The following is a 24,172-nucleotide window of genomic DNA, read 5'->3' as shown; positions in this document are numbered from 1 at the left end:
ACCTTCTGTACTTGAGTTCTCTGCAAGATGTTACTCCAGATCACTTGAACTTTAATCTTTCCATAGTCATTGTGAATCATATTCGTTCAGAGAGAAGACAATTTGCAATATTACATATATTACAATATTACACCATTGTTGATCTGATATTAACCCATGAACCTCTAATCCTTTCTCAGCTTCTGGATATGCGTGAATTCACATTGTCCACACACTCCTAATAGTAAACAGGACTGCACAATCCCCTATACCACTAACAAACAGAATCCAATAAGGGCAATATTTACATCCCCTGTACCTTTTGTACTTATTGCATTTAATTTTCGATATCTTCAGACACCTCCCACGATCATTTCCTGCAATTGGGCGTCGTATAATAATGAACCACACCTGAAATTTATTTCTAAAATCCATGCTCCCAAAAGGATGATAATGACTCTTCACTATTGTGTTCGCTATTTGTTTTATTTTAAGCTTCCTGTGTTCTTTTAAACACCGTGGCGATAGGACTTCAATAGTTTGATAGCTTCCTGAAGGCGTGTTCATTACAGTACATACGGTAACTCAAACTGTTAAGCACAAGTTCAAACAGCAGACCCGGGCTCAGTTCAAACCAATTGGGTTACTAAGTGCTGAAGGTTTAATGTTTCGCCGTCAGTGTTACAGACAACAGGCTTTTTCACAGGCAGATATCTGGCATTGAGTCTGGAGAATGGGCAGCAGTAGCAGTAAGTTATGCTGCTGTAAATCTAGTAAGAAGGTAAGCCTCAGATTCCTTAATTCCGGGAACGTTTTGTTTTCAATTGAGGAAGCAGGTCAATCAAGCGTTTGCTGTTGGTCAGTAGAAGCCACGCTGTAACATGGTTACCCACGAGTGGAAAGTCTGTAACAAGTGTCTAAAATATTCACAGATCCGTCTGGCAAAATATGAAAGGTCCCCAGCAGGACTTTTCTGTATACAGTAGGAAGCATGCGTTAGCTCCAGTATTTCACGTGTTACTTTTGTTATGAGAAACTTGGAAGTGCAGAGATAGTAATGTGAGTTTGACAAGTGATTTCCATTTCCGCAATGGCAGCACTCCTATAGTCTTTCGAAGTAAAAATCGCTACTCTGGAAATAACTGTTAGCGACTTAAATCACACAGGGATTATGAAAGTTTCCAGTCTGTAGATACATTTGAAGGGATCAGTTGGTACAACTGTTACAACGGCTACAGATAACAAGAGGAGCCAAATGAGTTATCACTATCCAACCAACCAGATTCTAATATGAAGAAGATGAAACCGAGGGCCTAGTAACCCGTTAGCAAATGATAGAAGGGGAAGGGAGTTTCATCAATGCAAGAATAAGCTTTCAGCCAAATCAGGTGTGACTGTGTCAAGGAGAAGGAAGTGGTTCAACTTTCCGTTTTAAAAGATGAGAAAGCGGAAATAGGAAACTAAATTCAAATGTGAAGCACTGAAATGTGAGAGTCGTACTTAGGAATCACAGAAAGATAGGTAGAGAGTGTGGGAATTCCACGTTTGTAGCACCATATTTTGAACAAATGCTCCCTTTCAGTAAATTCTGTAACATACATTAACATTTGTTTTCAAATAAAATGCAGCATTTCCTTGCAACTAGCTCGTTGAAACGATCTTGAACTGTTGATGAAATTATTTCTCAGGAGGCATTTACTATTTTCTACTTTTGAGGCCTCCAGACCAATGAGCCATCTAAAGCCTGGAAGGGTAGCAGACCAATTTTTAATCACACCCTTATATTCAAATCATCATGACCTTGCTTCACCCTGGAAGCTACATTGGGTAGTTTCTGAAAACTGATACTGAGGTCAATATTATAGACCTGTGAGGTGGCTGGCTCTAACACAGACTCCTTTCCAGTCAGCTCTGCTCCAAAGATATGTAACTGTTTTTAGTATAACATGCTGGAAGCACACAGCGAGTCAGAGCATCTGTGGAGAGAAAAACATGGAGTTATAGATTTTTCACATGTACCCTGCCTTGCCTCTGTATTCACCATCAACTTGAGCTCATTCAAAATCCTCTGCTCTCTATCATAACTTGTGTAAAATAACATTTGATAATCATGCCTGTGAAGCCTGGAAGGGTAGCAGACCAATTTTTAATCACATCCTTATATTCAAATCATCATGACCTTGCTTCACCCTGGAAGCTACATTGGGTAGTTTCTGAAAACTGATACTGAGGTTGAGACCAGCAAGTAATTCAAGAGTGGGCTGCACAAAGGGTGTCAACATCAGCTATCTGCTAACTTCCATGCTATCTGTGCACAGTCAGTGCTTCCCGCACTGTGGAATGCCTGCAAGACACTAGCACCTGTATCATTGGAACATCTCACTACCTAAACCCTTTTGAAGAGCAAGTACATTGCAGACAGTGCTTAGATCATTTACAGATTTTGCTTTGGAAGAATAAACAATTCCTGACAATAAAAGGGAGAGGACAGAAAGGAGACAATTCCTATATCCTCAAGAAGGACCAGAGGAATGCCATCTAGGGCAATGATTTCACACATGTGGACAACGTTAGGGGGGTAAATTAAGTATCATATCCAACCAACTAGCCTCACCTGCTACTTAAATGACAAAATCTCCATCACTCAGCAACCAACAATTTCTATCTATCAGGGCTCTCAATAGTCCTGTATTATTTCAACTTCACACACTGAGTACTGTCACATCCCCATCTCACAGCTTGCACACACTGGCACTGTTCATCTGTGCATCGACGTTTCAGGCATGAGCCCTTCTTCAGCCCTACGTCAATTCTCCTGCTCCTTGGATGCTGCCTGACCTGCTGCGCTTTTCCAGCAACACATTTTCAGCTCTGATCTCCAGCATCTGCAGTCCTCACTTTCTCCTAGCTGTTCATCTGTGACAGCTGCATCACCTAAACATTGATATCCTCTGACACACATTGTTCTTTCCTGAGGAGAAGTTAATATACACAAGAGGCAAAAGGAAATAACTCCAAAGGAGGAGATAATATGGCCATTTTTGGGAGGGGGCTCCCTGACAACCCTTCCACACTTCCTCTTCCTCCTCCCTCTTCTAGCTGCTTATCCTTCTCCGTTGTGACCTTTGCATATTCACGCATTTACCTTCAATGTCAGGGAAGAGCATACAAATCAGGAACAGAAAGCAACTGGTTTGTGCACAAGGTTTGAAGTCACCAAAAATAGAGCTTCAGCAAAGGCCTGACCATTGTCTGTAGAAACTGAAACTTTAAGCAAGTATGGAAATAGTCACTTAATTGTACAGAACATTGAGTATTATGAAAAATAGACATATTGTTGAAGCTTTTAGTCTTGACATTCATCAGGACAGAACCACACGAATCCCAAATAATCAAGGGAAGAACAATTCAAACTGTGTGAGAAGAGAGTGCTGATTGGTAGATGCATTGCCATGGAGAATTGAGGGTACAGCTAACTGCTGAGCTTTTGTTGAAATACAAAGGCAAGTTGATTCATCAGATTGCTCAGAGTATTGACATGGGGAATGCAGCAAACAGTGGCTGACCCCAAGGATTTGTTTGGTTGAAGAAGGCACAATGTGAGAACATGTCTTTTTTTCTGTTTACAATGGACTGGAACATCTCTATCCTCAGTAATGGGAGGGCCCAGCATAACAGACCAAAAGATAAGGTTAAAGCATTCTCAACAGCCTTCAGCAAGAAGTACCGAGTGGATGATCCATCAGCCACCTGCTGAGATCCCCAGTATCACAGATGCCAGTCTTCAGCCAATTTGATTTACTCTGTAAAACGGCTGATGGCACTGAATAGTATGGGCCCTGACAACATTCTGATGATAGTACTGAAATTGTACTCCAGAATTTGTCATTCCCGTCACCAAGCTGTTCCAGTCCAGCTGTAACGCTGGTATCTACCTGACAATGTGGAAAATGGCCCAGGTATGTTCTACACACAATAAGTGGGACAACTCTAACCCAGCCAATTACTACTCAATCATGAGTTAGGTGATGAAAGGTGTTCTCAACAGGTGCTACGAAGCAGCAGTTGCTTAGCAACAACCTGCTCACCGATACCTGCAAATCCCACCATCCTGATTTGGAAATATATTGTTGTTCCTTCTGTGTTGCTGAGTCAAAATCCTGGAACTTCCTCCCTAACTGTATGGGTTGACAGCATATGGATTGTAGTGGTTCAAGAAGGCAGCTTACCATCACCTGCTTTAAAGGCAACTAGGGCTGAGCAATAAAATATGGCCCAGCTAGTAATACACATATCCCATGAAGGAATTAAAAAAAACATGTCCTGCATAGGAATATGTGTTGTATATGTAAGTGGGATGCACAACTAATTTTGGATACTGTCTGTGTTTCGAGAGTGTGGTGCTGGAAAAGCACAGCAGGTCAGGCAACATCCGAGGAGTAGGAGAATCGATGTTTCGGGCATAAGCCCTTCACCAGAAATGCCTGTGTTTCCAAAATATGGGCTGATTGAGTGCAGTCAGAACTCTGTTGCAAACAGTGAAGAGATATAAAGTTTAATATGGCTTAATAGTCATTGGGACATCTAGCCTATGCCCGACATTTTGGCTGCCATATAAATCAATATGTGGTATTTGTATTCAATTAGGCAAAAGTGAGGACTGCAGATGCTGGAAACCAGAGTTTAGATCAGAGTGGTGCTGGAAAAGCACAGCAGGTCAGGCAGCGTCCGAGGAGCGGGAAAATCGACGTTTTGGGCAAAAGCCCTTCATCTAGAATAAAGGCAGGAAGCGTCCAGGGTGGAGATCTCTCCACCCTGGAGGCTTCCTGCCTCTCTTCCTGAAGAAGGGCTTTTGTCTGAAACTTTGATTTTCCTGCTCCTCGGATGCTGCCTGACCTGCTGTGCTTTTCCAGCACCGCTCTGATTACAACAGAATCTGGACCAGATGGGCCAATGGGCTGAGAAGTGGCAGATGGAGTTTAATTCAGGTAAATGCAAGGTGCTGCATTTTGGGAAAGCAAATCTTAGCAGGACTTATACACTTAATGGTAAGGTCCTAGGGAGTGTTGCTGAACAAAGAGACCTTGGAGTGCAGGTTCATAGCTCCTTGAAAGTGGAAGCGCAACCCACCCATACCCCTACCTTTACCCCTTTAACCTATCACTACGGGCAATTTAGCATGGCCAATTCACCTGACCCGCACATCTTTGGACTGTGGGAGGAAACCGGAGCACCCGGAGGAAACCCACGCAGACACGGGGAGAATGTGCAAACTCCACACAGTCAGTCGCCTGAGTCGGGAATTGAACCCGGGTCTACAGGCGCTGTGAGGCAGCAGTGCTAACCACTGGGCCACCGTGCCGCCCAGGTTTAGAGTGAGAGGGGAAAGATATATATATTCACGCACAGGGTGGTATGTATATGGAATGAGCTGCCAGAGGATGTGGTGGAGGCTGGTACAATTGCAACATTTAAGAGGCATTTGGATGGGTATATGAATAGGAAGGGTTTGGAGGGATATGGGCTGGGTGCTGGCAGGTGGGACTAGATTGGGTTGGGATATCTGCTCGGCATGGATGGGTTGGACCGAAGGGTCTGTTTCCATGCTGTACATCTCTATGACTCTAAGAATATAGACCATGTATTCCAAAGACTGGCAGTGTAATTGTTGTTCACTTTTGAGATTTGGTATTTTAGCCATTCTGTCCTACAGCAAATGTCCAAGGCCTTGGTGGCACCAAACTGGAGTATTGCTTGCAGTTTTGGTCTCCTTATATGAGGAAGGTTGTTCAGGCCATGGAGGGAGTACAATGAAGACTAAGTCCTGAGATGGGAAGACTGATGCATGAAGAGAGACTGGATCAGTTAAGATTAAGTTCATTGGAGTTTATGAAAATGAGTTTCTAAACCTACAAAATTCTAACAGGGAAAATGTAGGAAGGATGTAACTGATGATGGGGAGTCTAGAACCAGGGGTCACCGTGAAGGATCTGGTTAAGGTCGTTTAGGAATGAGTTGAGGGTAAATTTCTTCACTCAGAGTGGTGAGCCCATGGAATTCTCTGCCACAGAAAGTGCTTGAGTGTAAAACATTGAAGGTGTTAGGTATAGCTCTTAGGGATAAAGTCATTAAAGGGTGTGGGGAGAAAGTGGGGAGAGAGTACTGAGTTGGAAGATCAGCCACAATCACATTGAATGGCAGAGCAGGCTGAAACGGCTGAACAACCTATACCTGCTCCGATTTTCTCTGGTTATTTTTTGTTCTAATGAGTACAAGACAAAAAGCCTCAAGATCATGGTTCGATATTTCAAGTATGAAAATAACCCAAAATCCTGAGAATTTCAGGAATAGTTGGAAATAAGCAACGAGACTGTTTGTTTGTGTGAAGTTAGATTCCTTCAGCTAATTCCAATGAGCTGTTTTTCATATCCCTGAATGATGCGCAACTGTTATGAAGTTAAGTGAGGTCATAGACTGGAACCTGGACTTTCAAACTGGGAACTCCTGTCATTAAATCAGAATTACAAGAATACTGAAGTCATGATCTGGCTGTGCTACAGTTTAGAGGCACTTACCAGTTTGTAAATATGGTTCCAATGCATTTCTCATTGCAAATGTACAAGTGTAGCCTTGAAAGGCTGAAAGAAATGGGCAGCACAGAGCCTAGTTTGAGCCCCTCTGACCCCATCTGTAATCTCCTAATGCGTGTCTAATTCTGGTCTTTTTTTAAGTCCCTAAGCTCTGAAATGCCTCCCTAAAATTCTTCCCCTCTCTCATTCTTTTCAAAAAGCCCTAGAACATAACGCTAATGCTCAGCAGTTCACGCGGCATTTGTCAGGAGAAGCAATGTTAACTTTTCAGGTCCATGACCATTTCCCAGGTCAGATGCTGCCAGCATTGTCTGTTTTAGTTCAGATTTTCCGCATTACTTTATTTAATATTTAATTTTAGCACAAGCTTTCTTTAATTACATCTGAATTGCAAAACATGTCAGTAGAGTTGGCCACTCCGCCCATAGGGACTGCTCTAGCATTCAATTTAATGATTCCACATACCCACCTATCCCTAATAACACTTCACCTTCCTGCTTGTCAAGAATCCATTTACTTCTGGATTAAAAATATACAAAGGTTCGGCGTCCACCACCTCCTGGAGAATGGATTTCCAGAGACGCATGACCCTCTGGGAGAAAAATAAAATAACCTCTTCAGTTTTACACAGGCAACCCCTTATTTTTAAGCAGCTTTCCCTAGTTCTAGATTCTTCTACACCATGGTGAATTGAAGCATACCGCTCTACTTTTGCACTCAATTTTCCTTGTGATAATAACATTCTGTTACTTTTATCCTACTGGCCTGCCATACCTGCATATGAATCTTCATGCACTAGGACACCCACATTATTCTGCATCTCAGAGCTCTGTAATCTTTTACCATTTAGATACCCTTTTTTTTTCTTCCCTCTGCCAAAATGGACACTTTCACGTTTTCCTACTTTATTGCCCGTTTTTGTCAGATATTTGCCCACTCACAAACTGTTCCTAACCCTCGGTTGTTTTCTTATTCATTCTTCACAGCTCAATCTTCTAAATAACTGCTTTTGAGATAATTGGTTAAAATTATTTACTTCATCTCATCCTATTGATAGATCCTTCAATTCCTTTCACTGTTTTGTACTTTTCTTTTAAACACGTTTGTCTAGTCACCCCAATCAATGTCTCTAAAACTCTGTGATATTCAAAACAATTTTGTCAATCCAGTCATAATGAAGTAGTTTGTGTAACTAAGAAACAAGATGCAGCTCTAAATGTAAAGTGTTTTGATAATGATAAGCCTCATGTTACACCCTTCCGAATGATTGTATGCACAAATGGAAGCTGAATCAAGTGACTTTTTTTAACCTGGCATAAAATTTAAATGTAGCAATAAGAAACCAGACACCCTTACCCAAAATCATAATTGCATTGAAAGTACAAATTGATGCTTGCAGGTCAGTCTGGGACTTCTGTTTTGTGTAATTCACGATGACTTTCCAAGGTGTGTTTACAACCTACAGTACACAAGTGGGAAACTGCTTGTGAAGAGTATCAATCATAGTAGTTGAATGATTGTTGCATTTTAATATCAACAACTTTTTTAACAGGCATTCAGCTATAACTTCTCTTAATTTATGTGTCTGATGTTAGTGTCATGGAAGGCCAGGGATTACCCATTCCTAATTACACCTGCAGTGCTGTTAGCAAGGGACTTTGAGGATTTGGCACAGTGCCAGTGAAAGAAGAGCATTTTGTTCCAAGTCAGGATGGTGAGCGACTCGGAGGAGAAATTGGAGGTGTTGGTGTTATCACGTGTCTGCTGCCCTTGTCATTCTTGGGAGTAGAGGTAGTGAATTTGGATGGTGCTTTTGAAGGAGTCTTAGTGAATTGCAGTAGTGCATCTTGAAGGTGGTACATACCATTGCCACTGTGCATTGATGGTGTTTAAGGTGATGTATGTGATACCAATTAGGTGGGCTGCTTTGTGCTGAGCTTCATGAATACCGCCCTGCACTCATCCAGGCATATGAAAAATATTTCATCACTCACCTGATTTGTGTCTTGTAGCTGGTAAACACCTTTTGGGAGATTATGATGAATTATGCGAAACAGAATTCCATCCTCTGACCTGCTGTTGTATCCTAGGTAGCCATATAATACTACATTAGTGGTACGTGCTAATTTCTAGGATATTGATGGTTGGGATATAGTGATAGCTATATGTCAAAAGAAATACTTAAATTCTCTCTTGTTAGAACTAGCCATTGCCTGCCACTTAAGGTCTGTGTATGTTATTTACCCTCATCAGCTTATATCTGAATGTCTTACTGCATGTGGACACAGGCTGCCTCAATATCTGAGGAGTTGTAATAGAGCTGAACACTGTTCACTCATCAGTGGACATCCCACTAATACCTTATGCTGAAGGACAGATTTAGTACATTGCTGGAAATGCCTCTCAAGATAATGCCCTCAGACTGAACTGACTGACTTCCAACAACCATGACCATCTACTTTTATGCTAGGTAGGACTTCAATCATTGGCGAGAGATCCCTGATTATCAATTACTTCCATTTTGTTAGGTCTCCTTGATGGTATATTAGGTCAAATGTTGCCTAATGTCATGCTCAATTACTTATTTGACCTCTGGAAATCAGCCCGCTTGTCTATATTTGGCAGTCAAGAGCTCTGGGGTCCAGTAGCCCTGGTGGAATCTGAACTGAGTGTTGGTGAGTCGGATGTTGCTGGATAAGTGCACAAAAGACAACACTCTATCATTTTACTGTGAGGACAAACGAGGAGTGGTAAATAGCTGCAAAGATATGTCCTGCTTTTCATGGGCAGGGCGTACATAAACAAGTTTTCACATTGCTGGGTAAATGCCAATTTTGTAACTGCACTAGAAAAGTTTGACTAGGAGCATGGTTTGTTCTGAAGCAGAAATTGTCAGAACTACAGCTAGAGTATTGTGAAAATACACAGCCTTTACAGCATCCAGTGCCTTCAGCCATTTCTTGATAATTAGCAAAGTGGATCAAATGAGCTGAACTGACCTTGGAGGCCTTATGAAGGGACTGAGACGGATTATCCATTCTGACTGTAAATAGTTGCAAATGTTTGTCTTGACCTGATGTAATGTGCCATCATCAAGGATCGGAACATATGCTGAACCTCCTCCTCGAGCGAGTTGTTAAAGTGTCAACTATCCTACATGTTCGAATGTGACAAAACTGCGGAGCTTACAACTGACTAGTTGTGAAGCCACTTTGCCCTGCCTATTGCATGGTGTTTCTGTTGATTGCAGTCCCGTGTTGATACTGCTACAGTTTGGCACCTCATTTTTTGGTATTGCTTGTGACATGCCCTCCATTGAAGTAGGGTTAGTCCTCTGGTTTGAAGGGAATGTTCAAGTGTGGGATGTATGGGTCCATGTAGTTACAGATTGTGGCTGAATGCAGTTCAGATGCTGCTAAAGATTTTCAGTTTTAAAATGCTCCATATTCTAAGTCCAACTCATTTAGCATAGAATCTCTACAGTGTGGAAACTGGCCCTTCAGCTCAACAAGTCCACACTAGCCCTCTGAAGAGTAACCCACCCAGACCCATTCCCTTACCCTATATTTACCTCTGACCAATGCACCTAACCTACATATCCCTGAAAACTATGGGCAATTTAGCATGGCCAGTTCACCTGATCTGCACATCCTTGGATTGTGGCAGGAAGCGAGAGCACCTGGAGGAAACCCGCGCAGACACAGTAGCATGGTGATAGCCTACCCTCCATTATTCAATGTAGAACTCAATGTGGAGATGGGGCTTGGTCTCCACAAGGATTGTGCAGTAGTTGCTCAGTGGACAGATTAATCTGTGACAGGCAGATTAACAAGTGGTCAACTAGGTTACTAACTATCTGTCATGGTGTAAAGATAGCAAACTCTCCCTCAACATCAGCAAAATGAAAGGGCTGGTCATTGATGTCAGGAAGCAAAATGAAGGACACACCCCAATCTACAATGGAGCTGAGGTGGAGATGGTCAAAAGAGGGTTAAGTTCCCAGGAGCAATGATCACCAAAAATCTGTCCTGATCTGCCCATGTTGATGCGACAGTCAAGAAAGATCAACGATGCCTCTACTTCCTCAGTATTTCAAGGAAATTCTGCATGTTCATAAAGACACTTGCCAATTTTTATAAATGCACCATAGAAAGCATTCTATGTGGATGTATCACGGCTTGGTAGAGCAACTGCTGTGCCCAGAACCGTAAGAAACTACAGAGAGTTGCGAACTGTCCATCACACAAGCCAACCCTCCATTCATTGATTCCATCTCTACTTCTCGCTGGTGGTTCCTGTGCCTAGATCCATCTGGAATGGTTACTCCAGTGATTTTGTTTTTCACAATTTCCCTTGTGGTTTATGCACTTACTAAGCCATTTCAGAGGGCAGTTAAGAGTCAGACTTACAGTGATTCTGGGGTCACAAGTCATTCACACTAGGTAAGTATTACAGTTCAGAAGAAGTCCTTTGGCCCATCAAATCTGTACCCCAAAAAGGACAGCAAATTTCCTTTCCTGAAGAACATTACTGAACCAGATGATTTTTAGATGAAACTTATTGTTTACCAGATATGTTGCTGCAGATTTGTTCATTTAATTTAAATTCCTTCCACTACCATGATGGGTTTTGAACTCAGCCTCTTCAGCATATTCTACTATTCAATAAAATCATGGTTAATTTATAACCTATCTGCTAATCAGAAATATAGTTTAGGGCAGCTTCCTTTTGCAAGTCTTCCAGGATCAAATTTGGGAAAGTGGAAAACACTGTTCAGTAGACCGCTGTCTTTTATGAAGGTTCATACAATCTGTTGTCCTGTCAAAGAAGGCCATGAGGAAGATGCATGACAGCCAATTCTGAAAAGGAATTAAAGTTTATGCAAAGCTGATTTTTTTTCTTAATTCTTTCTAGAGAGTGCAGTTGGCAAGGGCAGCATTTATTGATCATGAGGAAATGGTGGATCATCTTCTAGAATCTTTGTAGTCCATGTTGTCATATACTACGGTGTTGTTGGGATTGAGTTTCAGGAATTTAACCCAGTGACAGAGAAGGAGTGTGTGTCCCTCCAAGGATGATCTGTGTGACGAGGATGGGGAAATGCAGTTGATGGTGTTCCCATGCCCTGAGGGGGATGGTCAGTGCCTGGCACTTGTGTGGTGGAAAGGAATGAGGCAGTGTAGTTCCTGGGGAGTGTTGCTGGACAAAGATACCTTGAAGTGCAAGTTCTTAATTCCTTGAAGGTGGAGTCCCAGTTAGACAGGGTAGTGAAGAAAACATTTGGTATGTTTGCCTTTATTAGTCAGTGCATTGAGGATAGAAGTTGGGAGGTCATGTTGCGGCTGTACAGAACATTGGTTAGGTCATTTTTGGATGACTGCTTGCAATCCTGGTCTCCCTTCTATAGGAAGGATTTTGTGAACCTTGAAAAGGTTCGGAAGGGATTTATAAAAATGTTGCCAGGGTTGGAGGCTGAGGGGTAGCCTTATAGAGGTATATGAAATCTTGAGAGGCATGGATAGGATGAATAGACAAGGTCTTTTCCCCAAGGTGAGGGAGTCTAAAACTAGAATCAGGGGATGTAGAGTCAGTATGGATAGAGCTGAGAAGTTCTAAAGGTAGATAGACCCTCTTGGGAGTTATCCACAGGTAGGGTGTAAGTTGAATAAGGAGCTGAAATTGGCCTGTTGCAAAGATGTTACTACAGTTGTGATGGGGGATTTCAACATGCAGGTAGACTGGGAGAATCAGGATGGTATTGGACCTCAAGAAAGAGACTTTGTGGAGTGCCTCCAAGATGGATTCTTGGAACAGCTGGTGCTGGAGCCTACCAGGGAGAAAGCAATTCTGGATCTGGTATTGTGCAACGAACCAGAATTGTTCAGGGACCTCGAAGTGAAGGAGCCGTTAGGAGGTAGTGACCATAATACAATAAGCCTCAATCTGTAATTTAAAAGGGTGAGGGTACAATCGGTAGTGACAATATTTCAGTTGAATAAAGGGAACTATGGAACTATGAGGGAGGAGCTGGCCAAAGTTCAATGGTGCAATACCTTAGCAGGGATGACAGTGGAGGAACAATGGCAGATATTCCTGAGTATAATGCAGAAGGTGCAAGATCAGTTCATTCCAAAAAGGAAGAAAGATCCTATGAGGAGGCAGGGGTGGGTGTGGCTGACGAGGGAAGTTAAGAAACATATAAAGTCAAAAAAGAAAAAGTATAACATAGCAAAGATGAGTGGGAAAAGGAGGACTGGGAAGCTTTTAAAGAACAACAGAGGATTACTAAGAAGGAAATACACAGAGAAAAAATGAGGTATGAAGGTAAACTGGCCAAGAATATAAAGGAGGATAGTAAAAGCTTTTTTAGGTATGTGAAAGGCAAAAAAATGGTTAAGACTAAAATTGGGCCCTTGAAGACAGAAACAGTGGAATATATTATGGGGAACAAAGAAATGGCAGAAGAGTTGAATTAGTACTTCAGATCTGTGTTCACTGGGGAAGACACAAGCAATCTCCCAGAGGTAACAGTGGCTGAAGGACCTGAACTGAAGGGAATTTATATTTGCCAGGAATTGGTGTTGGAGAGACTGTTAGGTCTGAAGACTGATAAGTCCTCGGGGTCTGATGGTCTACATCCCAGGGTACTGAAGGAGGTGGCTCGAGAAATCATGGATGCGTTGTGATTATTTCCAGAGTTCGATAGATTCAGGATAAGTTCCTGCGGATTGGAGGGTGGCTAATGGTCTACCACTTTTTAAGAAAGGAGTGAGAGAGAAAGCAGGAAATTATAGACCAGTTAGTCTGACCTCAGTGGTGGGAAATGCTGGAGTCTATTATAAAGGATGAAATTACGACACATCTGGATAGCAGTAACAAGATAGGTCAGAGTCAGCATGGATTTATGAAGGGCAAATCATGCTTGACTAATCTTCTGGCATTTTTTGAGGATGTAACTCTGAAGATGGACAAGGGAGATCCCAGTGGATGTAGTGTACCTGGACTTTCAGAAAGCCTTTGACAAAGACTCACATAGGAGGTTAGTGAGCAAAATTAGGGCGCATGGTATTGGGGGCAAAGTACTGACTTGGATTGAAAATTGCTTGGCTGACAGGAAACGAAGAGTAGTGATAAACGGCTCCCTTTCGGAATTGCAGGCGGTGACCAGTGGAGTACCACAGGGATCAGTGCTGGGACCACAACTTTTTACAATATATATTAATGATGTAGAAGATGGTATTAATAGTAACATTAGCAAATTTGCTGATGATACTAAGCTGGGTGGCAGGGTGAAATGTGAGGAGGAAGTTGGGAGATTACAGGGTGACCTGGACAGGTTAGGTGAGTGGACAGATGCGTGGCAGATGCAGTTTAATGTGGATAAATGTATGGTTATCCACTTTGGTGGCAAGAACAGGAAGGCAGATTACTACCTAAATGGAGTCAAGTTAGGTAAAGGGGAAGTACAAAGAGATCTGGGTGTTCTTGTACACCAGTCAATGAAGGTAAGCATGCAGGTACAACAGGTAGTTTGGAGCGACTGGTCTTGTATACCCTTGAGTTTAGAAGAGGATCTGATTGAGACGTATAAGATTATTAAAGGATTGGACACTCTGGAGGCAGGAAACATGTTTCCGCTGATGGATAAGTCCCGAACCAGAGGACACAGCTTAAAAATAAGGGGTAGGCCATTTAGGACAGAGATGAGGAGAAACTTCTTCACCCAGATAGTGGTGGCTGTGTTGAATGTTCTGCCCCAGAGGGCAGTGGAGGCCCAGTCTCTGGATTCGTTTAAGAAAGAGTTGGATAGAGCTCTCAACAATAATGGAATCAAGGGATATGGGGATAAGGCAGGAACAGGATACTGATTGAGGATGATCAGCCATGATCATAATGAATGGTGGTGCAGGCTCGAAGGGCAGAATGGCCTACTCCTGCACCTATTGCCTATTGTCTATAGAGAGCATAGATTTAAGGTGAGAGGGGAAAAGGGGCATTTTTTTCACACAGGGTGGTGCAGATATGGAATGAAGTGGTGGAGGCTGGTATAATGCAACATTTAAAAGGCATCTGAATGGGCATATGAATAAGAAGAGTTTAGAGGGTTACGGGCCAAGCGCTGGCAAACAGGATTTGATTTATTTAGAATATCTGATCGGCATGAACGAGTTGAACCAAAGGATCTGTTTCTATGCTGTACGTTTGTATGACTCTATGTTCCCTCATCCCTGAGCTGAGCAGAGTCTCTGGTGCAGATAGTAGTGGTCCTCCCACCAAGACAAGGTCTCGAAGCTCAAGCTGCACTTTAGGACTTGTTGGCTATACCTGGAGTGCTCATGACAAGGTTCACCAGATTGATAATCAGCCTACTAACCCTTCCAGCACTTGCCGCTATCCCCTGCAGAGGAAAAGAAGAGTGAGTGGGAAGATATGAAATAAACAAACCAAAACTTAGCTGGATTCATTCTCAACACTTTTACACCAAAACAACTTGCAACAATATGAGAGATGGTGTGAAACGAAACCCATTTTTGATACCATTATCTCACATGTCACATTGCCAAATAACTTATGAGGCTACAATGCACGTTAAAGGAGGCGTGCTGCTGACTGGAAAGCACAGTGAATAATTTGGCACCACAATTGTTTTCAACCTAGACTTGTATAAAAGTGCTTATGAAGCAACACCACACTCCATGTAACCACAAGTGTAAATATTTCTTTGTTTCCAAGCAATGAATTTTCAGTTGCCTCTGTTGAGTTGATAGCATGTTTGTGCACATTCCTGCTATGCGATTCTGTCACTGCAATGGAATTGTGTTTAGAGTCCCAGAGAGAAAATGGTCTTGCAGATTGGAAATTGGCCCCGATTTCTTTCCTCCCTCCAACAGAAGGACAGAGCAATGCCTCTGCCAGCTGACTTGACACTGCTGAGTCCTCAATCCATTTTACTGGGTCAGTGAAAATCATCTCTTCATAACTGTCTCCCAGCAGAATCCAAAGCATAAGAATGAGTAGAAGTAAAAATTGTGACAGTGCAGAATACCAGAGGAGAGAGAGAGAGTCAATGTTGTAGTGAAATAAGTGCTCCAAAGATCAGGAATCTAAGGTGAGGATTTGAAAATGGTTCTTTTGTGTGTCTGAAGGACAGGGAGAGGGGTCACCACTGTACTACACTCCTTCAAAGTGACATCTTTGGACCTTTCACCGCTACTCAATGGGGTAGGAGGGGAAGGAGTGAAGTGCCTCACCAGTTCAGATGCACGTGTGAAAGTCTATTTTAGGAAAAGGATGCAGCCCAATAATGTCCTTTCTGGAGGGCCACTAATCCAATATTGGTCTCTCCTTCAGCTCCATCTAATGCTGTGGGCACTGTTTGCCGTTTAACCTCAACATCCTCTTTCTGGTGTCCCGACGCAGTTTCTCTGGTGTCTTGATACGGTCGTGCACCTTGAACTCCCTGGTTTTACTTCACTCTTTATGCATTGTACTCTCTTCCCTTCAAATGCAAAATAAGAAGTCTTCGCCTTACAAACAGGGCATAGTGGTTTTATGTGACATTGAACTGCAGATACCCCATTCTGTCAAACGTGTAGTATTTTATGCACCCACACTTACACACGAAACTAGGAACATTGTATAAACAGGTACCTTCTACAACAGAGAGCTAATATTGTGTGGACTTGGAAGCAGTGGGCATGGAGCATTAAGCTCCGGTGCCAGAGCTTGGGCATACCGGACTTTACTGACAATTTGTGCGTTCAGCACAAGCATAAGTCAGTTGGTGCAATCAGACCTCAAATGATACATCATCTCTTCCAGCCTCTGGGACAGTTTCTCCTGTTGTTGTCAAGGTCCCTAAGCTTCTATTCAAATATACATGTCATGTTGGGAGATTGTATCTGAAGGCAGTGTATTTGGTTGCGAATCCTATTGGACTGCTTGGATCAGATGGAACAGCAGTTAGAGGCACTGAAGAGTTTTACAAGAGGCTGTGATGGATGGCAGTTTAAGGAAGGTGGAAACCCCATAGATACTGTCCTAGATTTTTTTTTGAAAAAATCAGTCACAGGATGAATACGCCAGCACTTATTGCCTATTCCTAATTGTCCAGAGGGAAGTTAAGAGTCAACCCTTGCTCTAGGTCTGAAGGCACAAGTAGGCCAGACCGGCTAAAGATGACAGGTTCCTTCCCTAAAGGACACTAGTGAACCAGATGGGTTTTTCCAAAAACCAACAATGGATTCACAGTCATCATTTAGATTCTAAATTTTGCTGAGTTTAAATAATGCTATCTGCCATGATGAGAATCGAACCCAGATCCCCAGAACATTACCTGGGAGGTTGGAATAATAGTCTAGCGATAATATCATTTAGGCCATTGCCTAACGAGGTGAACTGGTAGGAATGGCAGGAGAGTTAGCCAGGTAGTGCAGGTGCCTCCTCTGGTGCCCCCCCCACCCATCTCAAACAGATATGTTGTTTTGGATACTCTAGCAGGAGTTGGCCTCTCAAGGGAGTTGAGGACTGGGAGCCAGGTTTCTGGTACCGTGACTGGCTCTATATGTCCGTTTCCAAGCAATTTGATTGTAACAGGAGACTATCTAGTCTGGGGTACAGACTGACATTTCTGCAGCTGTCAGCAAGACATCAGGCTGGTATGTTGCCTCCCTGGTGTCAGTGACAGGATGTCTCGGAGAGGGTACAGAACATTCTGAAAGGGGAGAGTGACCAGGAGGAGGTCGTTGTGCACATTGGTGTCAATGATAGTGATAGAGAAAGGGATGAGGTCCTGCAGAGAGAATGAAGGAAACTAGGCAGGAAGTTAAAAAGTAAGTCCTCAAAGGTAGTAATATCTGGATTACTCCCAGTGCCATGTGCTCATGAGAGCAAGAATAAGTGGACAGAGCAGATGAATGTGTGGCTGAGGACCTGGCGCAAGGGGCAAAGATTCACATTTTTGGATCATCGAGGGGACCTATATCAGAGGGACGGTTCCACCTGAATTGGAAGGAGACCAATGTGTTTGCAAGGAGATTTGCTCGTTCTACTCGGGAGGTTTGAAATTAGGAAAGGGTGGGGTGGGGGTGGGAACCAAAGTGATAGTGAGAAAAGGGGAAATTCTGAGTGTGGTAGATAAGGCGAGCAGTAGATAAGGCGAGCAGGTCAAACTGTCAAAGGCAGATAAGAGTCGAGTGTGTGTTGCTGTGAAAATGCAGCAGGATAGGCAGCATCCGAGGAGCAGGAGAATTGATGTTTCAGGCATAAGCCCTTCATCAGGAATGAGACTTGTGGGCTGGGGGCTGAGAGATAAATCAATGCAATAAGGACAGAACCCCCCCACCCCCGTCCTCACCTTCCATCCCACCAACTTCCTCATACAACGCATCATCCTCCGCCACTTCTGCCACCTCTAAATGGACCCCACCACCAGAGATATATATTTCCCTTCTCACCTCTATCAGCATTATGAAGAGACCATTCCCTCTGCTACTCCCTCATCAGGTCCCCATCCCCCACCAGCCCACACCCCACTCCTGGCACCTTTCCCTGCCACCGAAGGAAGTGCAAAACCTCCGCCCACACCACTTGCCTCACCTCCATCCAAGTCCCCAAGGGATCTTTCCACATCAGTCAGAAATTTATCTGTACCTCTACCAATGTCATCTACTGCATCCGTTGCACCCAGTGTGGTCTTCTCTACATCAGGGAGACAGGATGCCTTCTTGTGGATCGTTTCAGAGAACATCTCTGGGACACCTGTACCCACCAACCCCACCGGCCCGTGGCTGAACACTTTAACTCCTCCTCCCACTCCGTCAAGGACATGCAGGTCCTGATTCTCCTCTACTGCCAAACCATTACCACCCAACGCCTGGAAGAGGAGCGCCTCATTCTGCCTTGGGACCCTGCAAGCTTACGGGATAAATGTAGATTTCAACAGCTTCCTTATTTCCCCCCCCACCCTCGCATTATCCCAGTCCCAAGCCTCCAACTCAGCACTGCCCTCCTGACTTGTCCATCACTCCCTCCTCTGACCTATCACCTTCTCCCTCACCTTCATCCACATATCGCTTTCCCAGCTACCTTCCCCCAACCTAACCCCCCCTTCCATTTATCTCTCAGCCCCAGCCCACAATCCTCATTCCTGATGAAGGGCTTCTGCCCGACACATCAATTCTCCTGCTGCTCAGATGCTGCCTGACTGGCTGTGCTTTCCTAACAACACACTCGCGACTCTGATCTCCAGCATCTACAGTACACGCTTTCTCAAAAGCAGATAAGAGCTTGACCAAGAAGGAGATGATGACTGATAAATTAAACTGCATTTACCTCAGGAGGCAGTGATGTTTTTGGTTAGGGATAACATTACAGCTGCACTTAGGGAGCATATGCCTGGGAGATCATCCAGTGTAGTTATTTGGGTGGAAATGAGAAATAAGAACGGGATGATCACCTTGTTGGGACTGTATTATAGGCCCCCAGTAATCAAAGGAAATTGAGAAGAAAATGTGATCAAAAAGTTAAAATTCTAAATTGGAGTACGCCAAATTTGACGGTATCAGACAGGAACTTTCAAAAGTTGATTGGGGGAGACTATTCGCATGTAAAGAGATCGTTGGAAAGTGGGAGACCTTTAAAAATGAGAAAATGAGTTCAGAGACAATATATTCTTGTTAGTGTAAATGGCAGGGCTAGTAGGTGTAAGGAATGCTGGATGATTGGAGAAATTAAGGCTCTGGTCAGGTATGGACAGCTGGGGTCGAGTGAATCCCTAGAGGAATACACGAATAACAGGAGTATACTTAAGAGGGACGTCAGGAGGGCAAAAATGGGACATGAGATAACTTTGGCAAGTAGGGTTAGGGAGAATCCAAAGAGATTCTGTAATATGCTAAGGGCAAAAGAGTAACTAGGGAGAGAATTGAGCTGCTTAGAGGTCAATGTAACCGTCTATGTGGGGATACACAAAAGATGGATGAGATACTAAACAAACATTTCATGTCAGCTTTTACTGTGGAGAAGGACACTGAAGCTTTTGAACTTGGGGAAATAAATAGTGATATCTTAAAAAGAATCCATTTTACAGAAGAGGAGGTGCTGTAGGTCTTAAACATGCTTAAAGGTAGATGAATCCCTGAGACTTGATCAGGTATTTCCAACAACTTTGTGGGAAGCTAGGGAAGAGATCGCGGGCCTCTTACTGCAATATTTGTGTCATTGACAACCACAGGTGAGGTCCTGGCAGACTGGAAGTTGACTAATGTGGTGCCATTATTTAAGAAAGACAGGAAAGAAAAGCCAGGGAACTATAGACTGGTGAGCCTTGTATCAGTGGTGGGGAAGTTGTTGAAGGGGATTCTAAGGGATAGGATTTACATGCATTTGGAAAGGCAAGGTGTGATAAGACATACAAAATTTTGTATCCAATTGGCTAGATCCTACTGGATCTTATATGATCTAACCTTATTAACCAGTCTACCATATGAAACCATGTTGAATGCTTTGCTGAAGTCCATATAGACAACGTCTACTGCTCTACCTTAATCAATCTCCTGCATCACCTCCTGGAAAAATTCAAGTTTGTGAGACACAATTTCCATGCACAAATCCATGTTGACTCTCCCTAATCGTACCTTGCCTTTCCAAATGCATGTTAATCCTGTCCATTTAGAATCCTCTCCAACAACTTACCCACTACCATGCACCTGCACCCCAGGTCTCTTTGTTTGGTAACACTCTCTAGGGCCCTACCATTAACAGTAAAAGTCTTGCCCTGGTTTCCCTTTCCAAATGAATTATTTCACATTTATCTAATTTAAATTGGACCTGCGACTCCTCGGTCATTAGCTCATCTGACCAATGTCTCATTGTACTCTGGGATAATGTTCTTTGCTGTCCAGTAACCACCTATTTTGGTGCCATCTGCAAATTTAATGACTATGCTTCCTATAGTCACATCCAAATCACTTATATAAATGGCAAAAAGCAGGGGACCCAGCACTGATCCTTGTGGCACATCGTTGGTCACAGGTCTGCAGTTTAAAAAGCAACCCTCTACCACCACACTGTGTCTTCTACTGGGGTGCAGGTGCATTGTTCCTTGAAAGTGGAGTCACAGGTAGACAGGGTGATGAAGAAGGCATTTGGCACGCTGGCCTTCATTGGTCAGAACATTAAGTATAGGAGTTGGAATGTCATGTTGAAGTTGTACAGACTTCAAGGTCACTTTTGGAACACTGCATATATTCTCATTGCCCTTCCAGAGGAAGAATATTGTTGAACTTGAGAGGGGTCAGAAAAAAATTACAAGGATGTTGCCAGGATTGGCCTCTTTGAGATATAGGGAAAAGCTGAAGAAGCTGGTGCTATTTTCCCCTGGAGCAAGAGAGGCTGAGGGGTGATCTTATAGAGGTTTGTAAACTCATGAGGAGCATGGATAGAGTGGATAGCCAAGGTCTTTATCCCTGAGTGGGGGAATTCAAAACTAAGGGGCATTAATTTAAACAGAAAGGGGTAAGATTTAAAAAGAACCTGAGTGGCGCAAGTATAGAACGAGCTGCCAGAGGAAGTGGTGGAGACTGGTACAATTACAGTATTTAAAAGGTATCTGGATCGATATATGAACAGGAAGGGTTTAGTGGGATAAGGGCCAAGTACTGGCAAATAGGACTAGATCAGATTGAAATGTCGGGTCAACATGGACAGGTTGGGGCAAATGATCTGTTTCCATTCTGTATGACTCTGTCAGTTGAAGGGACATTTGCAGTTCCTTTCAGCCGAATGGAACTTTTCACTTTTTCAGTGAAAAGAAGACATCAGCTAGAAGGCATATGTATTTCTAGTTTCTTTGGATTTGAGCACCTTGATATACTGCTATGACCAAGTAAAATGGCTACCTCTTTGTAAACGTCTTGGTTGCAGCAAAGATTTTAAATTACGTCTAACACACTGCTATACCTCTCTCCAAAAAATGTAGTTTGTTAGTAAACCAAAATCAAACAAGGAACTAATTACAAGATTTCATTAATGAAAGGAAGAACAATTTTATTACTTGTTAACCATGAGAAAAATAATAGGATGCAACATCATACACAGGCACAAACATGTGTATGTAGTTTAAACAATTGCTTGAAATACAGCTCATTCATGTTTTCCTGTGTTGGGCTTATTGTTTTCCAAGCTGGATGATTTGCAGACAACTCTTTCATTTCCAACATAAAAGAACTTATCTTTAAAGATGTAAATCAAACAGGACGTACATTTTTGAGTTTGAATGCCTTTTGAGAATGTTAATCTCAGTTCATTCTATGTTTATTTATCTCGCCTTGGTTTCATGAAGATGGAATAAGTTGAGGTCAGCTGATGTTGAGTTTTTTATTTTAAGTCCATGTGTTTGATTTTTTAAAATTATCCATGAAGGTCCCTGGTATTAAAATTGGATATTTGCATTCTAAGATTGATATTCCACATTTTTAACTATTATGACATTGCCTCCAAGTGTATAATCTAATACATATAACAGATTGTGAAAGTAAATGAGCTTTATTGGATGACTGGGGACAGATTTGATCACTGTTACTACGTTAGTGACAGTGTGGTGTTCATAGTAACAGTGTCCAGTGGTTCCAGTAGAGCTACAAAGGTTCCAACAGTTAGCCTGTTTGTGTGGGTTGGCTCGTGTTCAACGAGTATTTGGACATCAGTGCCAGCTGCTTTTGCCTGGCCTTTTGGCTACAGTTCAAAAAATGAATAGATTTTGAAGAACGTTTTGTTTGCACTCAGCTTTTGGTTATAAAGTTTAAGAGAAAGCCAATTCAATTTCATGCCATGACTTATTGGTCTTGAGCTATGATTCTTGCCTTGGGTGGATAGCAGACACACGAGAGGTCCAGGGGTCAAATCTTTGGGGCAGCACTGTGGCTCAGTGGTTAGCACTCCTACCTCACAGTGCCAGGGACCTGAGTTCAATTCCAGCCTTGGGTGACTGTCTGTGTGGAATTTGCACATTTTTCTTATGTGTAGGTTTCCTCCAGCTGCTCAGCTTTCCTCCCACAATCCAAAGATATGCAAGTTAGGTGGATTGGCCATGCTAAATTATCCGTAGTGTCTGCAGATGTGTAGGCTAGGTGGGCTAGCCATCGGAATAGGGTAGGGAGGATGAGTCTGGGGTGAGGGGGCGCGGAATGTTCTTCAAAGAGTCAGTGTAGACTTGTTTGGCTGAATGACCTGTTTCCACACTGTAGGGATTCTATTCTATTCTGTTCAGTGAGGAGTTAGTTAATTTAGAAATATCATCTTTTGAATTTATTTATTCACTCGTGGGACGTGGGCGTTGCTGGCTGGCTAGCATTTATTGCCCATCCTGAGTTGCCCTTGAGAAGATGGTGGTGAGCTGCCTTCTTGAACTGCTGCAGTTCATGTGTTATAGCTAATCCCACAAGGGAATTCTAGGATTTTGATTCAGCAACACTGAAGGCACAGTAATATATGACTTAGTCAGGATGGCGAGTAGTTTGGAAGGGAATTTGCAGGCAGTGGTGTTCTATGTATCTGTTGCCGTTGTCCTTCTAGGTGGTAGTGGTTATGGGTTTGGAAAGGAACTGTCTAAGGATTTTTGGGGAACTTCCGCAGTGCATCTTGTAGATGATACACACGGCTGCTACTGATCATCAGTGGTGGAAGGGCTGGATGCTCATGGATGTGGTATGAATCAAGCGGGCTGCTTTTTTCTGGATGGTGTCAAGGTTCTTGAGTGCTGTTGCAGCTGCACTCATCCAGTATATTCCATCACACTCCTGACTTGTGCCTTGTAGATGGTGAACAGGCTTTGGGAGTCAGGAGGTGAGTTACTCGCGACAGTGTTCCTAGTTTCTGAACTGCTATTGTTACTACTTTATTTATAGCGCAAGTCTAGTTGAGTTTCAGATCAATGCTAACCCCAAGGATGTTGATTTTAGTGTGGGATTCAGAGGTGGTAACCCCACTGAATGTCAAAGGTCAGTGGTTAGGTTGCCTCTAATCAGAAATGGTCATTGCCAAGAATTTGTGTGGCACGCATGTTCTTTGCCATTTATCAGCCCAAGCAACAACTTGAACCACAAGGTTTAATATTTGGTAGTCCAGGCAAATAAAAAGGGAGGTACGAGGTTGTAAAATTCACCATATTTCTATTTCCACCCTAATGATTCCATTATGATTGGCCTACATCAAATCGATATGTAGTCCAGTCTTTCCCAGTTTGGTAAATCAGTGATCATATCCCTAAATAATAAAAGCAAATTACTTTAGGGTGTAGGTTTGCTCACTGAGCTGTAGGTTTGATATCCAGACGTTTCATTACCTGGCTAGGTAACATCATTAGTGGCAACCTCCAAGTGAAGCGAAGCTGCTGTCTCCTGCTTTCTATTTATATGTTTGTCCTGGATGGGGTTCCTGAGGTTTGTGGTGATGTCATTTCCTGTTCATTTTCTGAGGGGTTGATAGATGGTATCTAGATCTATGTGTTTGTTTATGGCGTTGTGGTTGGAGTGCCAGGCCTCTAGGAATTCTCTGGCATGTCTTTGCTTAGCCTGTCCCAGGATAGATATGTTGTCCCAGTC

At 42.9% G+C, this 24,172-nt stretch overlaps 1 protein-coding gene across 1 annotated transcript in view; it reads left to right on the top strand.

Annotated features, from left to right (window-relative positions):
* The first annotated feature begins 322 nt into the window (after positions 1-322).
* LOC122556509 (coiled-coil domain-containing protein 69-like) overlaps positions 323-24,172 on the top strand; it is a 64,170-nt gene continuing 40,320 nt past the window's right edge. Inside the window, exon 1 of the mRNA XM_043703223.1 lies at positions 323-760. Within this exon, the coding sequence (XP_043559158.1) occupies positions 713-760 (48 nt within the window). The 5' untranslated portion in view covers positions 323-712. The remainder of the gene's footprint in view (positions 761-24,172) is intronic.

The sequence above is a fragment of the Chiloscyllium plagiosum genome, chromosome 14, assembly GCF_004010195.1.
Source record: "Chiloscyllium plagiosum isolate BGI_BamShark_2017 chromosome 14, ASM401019v2, whole genome shotgun sequence".
NCBI classification, from domain to species: Eukaryota; Metazoa; Chordata; class Chondrichthyes; order Orectolobiformes; family Hemiscylliidae; genus Chiloscyllium; species Chiloscyllium plagiosum.
The sequence above is the reverse complement of the archived record's forward strand: the minus strand, read 5'-3'. Positions and strand labels throughout refer to the sequence as shown.